Here is a 6,498-nt window from a genome sequence, read left to right as displayed (position 1 = left end):
TCCCGGGTTATTTTGGGGATTACAGAGACTCAGGGAAGGATGGGGATGGAGGCAGACATATCACACCGTCTAAAATGTGGCCTGGAGTGGGATCTGGAGTCTGCGGCGCAAACCTCACCAGGGGTTTTTTTGTTTGTTTTCCTTGATTTTTTTTCTTTCCCTTGACTGCGTGCTATTTTATTTTTCTTTTTTTTCTCCGTTTTCCTTGCTCTTTTTTTTTCCTCGTTGTTTTTTTTCTTTTTCTTTCTTTCTTTCTTTCTTTCTTTCTTTCTTTCTTTCTTTCTTTCTTTCTTTCTTTCTTTCTTTCTTTCTTTCTTTCTTTCTTTCTTTCTTTCTTTCTTTCTTTCTTTCTTTCTTTCTTTCTTTCTTTCTTTCTTTCTTTCTTTCTTTCTTTCTTTCTTTCTTTCTTTCTTTCTTTCTTTCTTTCTTTCTTTCTTTCTTTCTTTTTTTTTTTTTTTGCTTTTCCTGCGTTTTTTTTTTTTTTCCGGAGAATGTTAAATGCTGCTGGATGGGCTCAGCAGGGATGTCACTTGCCCAAGCTTTGCAGCCCCGGGAATGGGGCTGATCCAGGCACACCTGGGGCACTTCCCCGGGCACCAGGCAGACAAACACTTCAGTGGTGCTGTAAACAAATATTTGGAATCATAGAATCTTCTAGGCTAGAAAAGTGCCCCAAGGTCATCGAGCCCAGCCATGCCCAGCACTGCCAAGGCCACCACTGCCCCATGTCCCCAAGTGTCACATCCACAGGGATTTTAAATCCCTCCAGGGATTGGGACTCATCCACCCAGGGCTGGACAACCCTTTCCGTGAAGAGATTTTCCCAAATGTCCAACCTGAGCCTCCCCTGGTGCAGTTTGAGGCCGTTTCCTTTTGCTTTCCGCTCCAGCCGGGGCTGAGGTCAGGCTGTGGGGTGGGGACGTGTCCCCTGTGCCCTCCCAGCTCCCCCGGTGGCACTTGGGGGAAGCCAAGCCTTTGATCCCAGCTGGATTCTGGCTCACATTCTCCTGCTTTTTGACCTCCCAGCTTTTGTTTTCGGACTGAGTTCATATTCCAGCTTACGCTGATATTTTTCCTCCTCGGGTTTCTCTGCCCGCACGTCCCCGCTCCGCCTGCGGATTGTCACGACCCTGAATCGCGACATCCCCCCCGCCGGCCGGGGCTCTCCCCCGCCTCCCCGGCAGCAGATTCCCGGTTTATCACCTTGTTTTCCCACTCTGCGATCATTCCCGAGGCTCTGCTCACTCCAAACTGGGAGCGCCCAGAGCTGTTACTCGGGAATGACAGCAACAAGAGAACTGGTGGCGCTGGGAGGAGGCTCTGCAGCTCCGGGAGTGCAATTCCCAATTCCCAATTCACAGTTCCCAGTTCCCAATTCCCAATTCCCAATTCCCAATTCCCAATTTCCAATTCCCAATTCCCAGTTCCCAATTCCCAATTTCCAGTTCCCAATACCCAATTCCCTATTCCCAATTTCCAATTCCCAATTCCCAGTTCCCAATTTCCAATTCCCTATTCCCAATTCCCAATTCCCAATTTCCAATTCCCAATTCCCAGTTCCCAGTTCCCAATTCCCAAATCCCAATTCCCAGTTGCAATTCCCAATTCCCAGTTCCCAATTTCCAATTTCCAATTCCCAATTCCCAATTCCCAGTTCCCAGTTCCCAATTCCCAATTCCCAGTTCCCAAATCCCAATTCCCAGTTCCCAAATCCCAATTCCCAGCACTCGTGGTGGATTACCCGGAGCACAGGACACGGCCAGAGCCTCCCTGTCCTAATGCTCCCCGGGATTTTTATCAGGGAGAAGTTAAAAAGGGAATTCAAACCACTTTTGGTGCAGGGGGGTGGATTGAGATGGGCTTTGAGGACCCTCCCAACCCAAACCGGTCTGGGATGCTGGGATTCTGGAATTCTGGGATTCTGGGGTTCCAGGATAAGGATGGGAGGACTGGAGAAAACGGCTGCATCCAAGCTGGTTTTTTAACCAATATTTTGCATTATATCAGATAAAGGACTCAAAGAGCTGCGTTGTGTCCAAACCCATAGCCTGGGGGGCTTCCCACCTTCATGCAGGGATGCTCTGATTCCTCTTCTTCCCCTCTCCTCCTCCTCCTCCTCCTCCTCACTCCCACAAAGGAACTCCAGGTCAACACTGCCCTGCTGCCTTGGCAAGGCATAGCCCACACAGACTGTGCCAGCACAGGGATCAGCAGGAGAAAATCTTTATTTACATCTCGAGAGAGAGCAGTGACACAGCTGCAGCGATTCACCGGGAAGAAAACTCCGGGAAGAAAATTCCGGGAAGAAAACTCGGCGTGACATTCCAGGGAGGAGAGAGGCTCCTCCCTCCACACAGTATCTCGGGTCGGTACAAAATTGCTGTGGCTTTACAAAAAGGCTCGGGGTTCACAGTAAAATACCCAAGGGGAGCACGGCAGGGGCACAGCCAGGGACAAATTCCCGGCTGGAATTTGGTCTCGGAAAATGCAACAGGTCTGGTAGAAAATTCCACCCCGAGGGCCGGATGCATGCACAGCCACGGGATTTCTACACCAGTTATAGGGCTGAAAGCCTGGAACAGGCATCTGCAGACCTGTCCTCTGCTGGGATGCATGGAATTCTCTCTTCAGGAGGAATTCTGCAGGAGGGAAGGACAGGACACAAGGACAGGACAAGGCAAAGCACGGATCAGCCCCTCTGCCTGGCACTCAGCAGCTTTTACAGCCAAAAAAAACCCCTAAAACCTCCTCCCCTCCTGCCCAAAGCTGTTCCAAAGAAAGCAGCAGACAGGTTTTGGCTGTGTTGGGATTTGTGTCTAAAACCAGCCCAGACCTTCATCCCGGGGTTGTGGGAAAATCCCAAATCTTTCTCAAATAGGCTTTCACTGCCAGCTGGAAGATTTGCAGCCTCCCAGCACCAGGGCATGGAAAGGCCTCCTGGGACAGCAGTGACCTGACAATGCCTTTGTTCCCACCTGGAAAATTCCCACCTGGAGCAGGGTGGGAGCACTTCGGCCTCTCCCCAGGCAGGGGTGAGCAGGTGGGATGTGGGCAGGGATCCCACTCTGGCTCCACTGGGGAGAGCACCAGGATGAAGCAGATTTTAGGGAATCCTTGGTCAGCACGAGGATGCTCAGCTGGGATAAAGAAACCCAGGCAGGAGCTGGAGTTTCACACCTGGAAAAAATCCCTAAAAAATCCAGTGATTCCCCTTTCCCTGCTGTGGGCCACAGGGAGAATAAAGGAAAAATAATCCCAGGGACATCCAGCAGCAGAAAGGTGCTCTGATTAACCCAGAGGTGCCAGCAGTGCCAGGTTCCTGCCCTCCTGTGAGCCCCCCTGGCAGAAGCAGAATTCCCTGCAGATCCAGCAGCTCCATGCACAATTCCCAAAAGGTGATGCTAAAACTCAGCATTTTTCCTTTTTGTTTGTTTAAACCTTTACAAACACACATCTTGCTTTTATTTTCCTTTTTTCTTAAATAGATAGTTTATAAAATAAGGCAACTCGAGGGGACCAGGACCGTCCCCATTGCTCAGGTACTGCCTCCTACAAAAAAGAGGGTGACAGTACTTCTAGTTGAGAAAAGCCCAGCCCCACCACAACCCAAGGACGCTGAAAATCGTAGGAGAACACCTGGGCATGGCCCTGGCTGCATCCCAAGGAAGGAAAGATCTCTGGGGTTTCATGGGGAGGGAGTGGCTTTGCTGGGGGACGCAGCAGGAGCAGCTGAAGGGACCCCCTGGCCAGGGGACCCCGGGCACAAAGGCAGCACAGAAGATGGAATGAGCTGATTCCTCCCCAAAACCAAAGCACACGTGGAGATACATCTTTGGGAGAAACTCTTAGGACTCTGCTGTCTTGGAGTATTGAAAGCTATGAACCAGGAAAGCACAAAGGAGTGCAACTCATCCCCAGCCCAGGTCCTGCTGAGTGTCACAGCATTCCATAAGAACCTGTACAGCAGCTTTTCCAGCAGGGAATTCAGCTCTCCCCGTGGAAGTTGGAGTTTCACCTCCAAGCTTTTGCCTCTTTTACGTGTATTCATGCTGGAAATGTGAGCCTCACATCTCTCAGCTTCGTAGTACACACGTTTTCCACGTTGCTCCCAAAATTCCCACCCGGCTGAGTGTTGCTTTCTAGAGCTTTATTTCTCTGAGAAATACACTTAATAGAAAATAATTTATAGAAAAAAACCACCTCAGCCTAGAGAGTCCTCAGCAGTAAATGGTCCTGTGGAGCAGCAGGATGGCACATGTGGGCTCAGCCAGGGATTGGGGCTGGAAAGGGATGGCAAGGACACCACGGCAAAGCTGTGTAAACCTGGCATGACCAATGCCCCTGTCAGCACCACCAATCCAGGATGGACCACGGGCAGGAAAGCTCCATAGCCCCAAAAGAGGGAAAAAACCCCTTATTCCAGCAGACTTGACCTTCCAAACAAAGATCTGATCCTGGCTGTAACTGGCACCCACCAATGTCACCCAGCCACGAACACCCAAGCCCAGCACAGCCCTGGCACTGCACTGGGAACCAAATCCAGGATGGAAGGAGATCCTGGTGCTTGGCACGGGCTGGTTAGTGCTCCTCCTCCGAGAGGATGGGTGGGATCCTGCTGGACAGCAGGCTGTACACGTAGGGCCAGATCTTGTTGGTCTCTGTGCCAGAGAAGGAGTGAAGGATGCCCCTGCTCCTGGAAAAAAGGTGGGAGAAGTCAGGAGAAGTCCATCCCAACCAAGGCAGCTTGGACCGGGCTTGGAGCACCCTGAGGTGTCCCTGCCCATGGCAGGGGATGGAATTGGACGGGCTTTAAGGTCCCTTCCAACCCAAATAATTTTGGGATTCTGCAATTCTCCCCCTTCCCCTGCAAGGGAAGCTTTGGCTCCCCATGTGCTTAAAAACACTCCTGGGCTTCTACTCCCTTTGAGCAGCTGATTTACCACCCTACAGCAATCCATCATTCCCAGACTGGCCAGGGAACAGCAACCCCACAGTTCCAGGGGAAAACAACCCCACAATTCCAGGGAACAGCAGCCCCACAGTTCCAGGGAACACCAGCCCCACAGTTCCAGGGGAAAACAACCCCACAGTTCCAGGGAACAGCAACCCCACAGTTCCAGGGACAGCAGCCCCACGAGGGGAACAAGCCCTGGAACCCCTCTGTTGTCCCAGCAGATCCATCTGAGCCAGTGCTGGGGTTTCTCCCTTCTCCCGCCCTCCTGCCAAACTCCCTGTGCTTCGCCCAAACCCCTCGGTGCCCTGGATGGATTTTTCATGGCATGTCCCACCTGGATCTAGGCCAAACTCCCCCTCCCATGTGATGAGCCCAGCAGGACCAACAGGAGCTGGGAATTTCTCTGGATCACCCTCCTTCCTCCAAGGGAGGCGCCGTCCAGGCTCAGGGCTTGGCCCCAGAGATCTGCCAGGGCCCTTTGGGATGTGGGCAGGGCACAAAGGGCCCTGCTGGGGGTTCTAGAGCCCTGCTGGGGTTCTGCTCGTGCCCAACTCACTTGTAGAGCTCTATCACGGGCTTGGCAGCATCTTTGTACTTCCTGAGGCGAGCGGCCACGGCCTCGGGTCTGTCCTCATCGCGCTGCACCAGCGGCTCTCCCGTCAGGTCATCCACACCCTGAGGGACACAGGGCACACAGGGACATCAGCACCCCTCACTGAGGGACACAGAGCACACAGGGACATCACCCACCCCATCAGACCCTGCAGCTGCCACAGGCCTCATCCTGGTGATGCCTCAGGGTTTGGCTTTTCTATTTTCACATTCTGTGCTGCTTTAGTGTGTGGGCCTGGGCTTCATATTAAGTGTTGTTGAACTCTCTGCACAGAGCACGGAGACAAAACAATTCCTGCTCCAGCTGGGCACCAAGGACAAATGATCCAAATCTCAGCCCAGGAGCACAAACACCGTGGGCTGGAGAGAGAAAAACAAGCAGGGTGGGACTGCATGGGCTAAAGCTGGAATGGGACAATGAACTGCAAGGTGCAAATGGAGCAGAACTGATCCCAGTGACAGAGCCCGTGCCCGCTCGTGCATTTTGGGGCCATTTTGGTTCATCTTGGGTGCAGCCCTGGCTGGGCTCTTGTGCTGCCCAAGGGGGATCCATGGAGGAGATGCTTTGAATCAATCCCTGCTTTATTCTGGAACTCTGCCCAGCCTCTGCTCTAGGGCAGCCTGCACTGTGTGCATAAATCCTGCTTTCCTCAGGAAAGTGGCAGAATTCCTCAGAACAATTCCTCAGAATGTTTAGCACAATCCCCCAGGACAGTTGAGCACAACATTTAGCACAATTCCTCACGGCTCTCAGCCCTTCCACCCAGGATCTCACCCCCAGAGCCCCTTCAGCGCCCCAGCCCCTGCAGAGACAGGGCTCCCCCCCAGGTTCCCCCGTGGGTGGCTCTGGGCTCTCACCTGGCTCTGGGGAGGGTTGAAGTCCATGTTGTAGACGCGGCCGCTGGCGGGGTGCACCCAGCGGGCGCTCAGCC

At 52.8% G+C, this 6,498-nt stretch overlaps 1 protein-coding gene across 1 annotated transcript in view; it reads right to left on the bottom strand.

Annotated features, from left to right (window-relative positions):
- Positions 1-4,130: 4,130 nt before the first annotated feature.
- Positions 4,131-6,498, bottom strand: part of AK4 (adenylate kinase 4) — a 9,625-nt gene continuing 7,257 nt past the window's right edge. The window contains exons 4-6 of the mRNA XM_005429540.2: positions 6,425-6,497; positions 5,511-5,629; positions 4,131-4,693 (exon numbers count right to left, since the gene is read on the bottom strand). Of these exons, the coding sequence (XP_005429597.2) occupies positions 4,579-4,693; positions 5,511-5,629; positions 6,425-6,497 (307 nt within the window). The 3' untranslated portion in view covers positions 4,131-4,578. The remainder of the gene's footprint in view (positions 4,694-5,510; positions 5,630-6,424; position 6,498) is intronic.

Source organism: Geospiza fortis, unplaced genomic scaffold (assembly GCF_000277835.1).
Source record: "Geospiza fortis unplaced genomic scaffold, GeoFor_1.0 scaffold69, whole genome shotgun sequence".
Taxonomy (NCBI): domain Eukaryota; kingdom Metazoa; phylum Chordata; class Aves; order Passeriformes; family Thraupidae; genus Geospiza; species Geospiza fortis.
The sequence above is the reverse complement of the archived record's forward strand: the minus strand, read 5'-3'. Positions and strand labels throughout refer to the sequence as shown.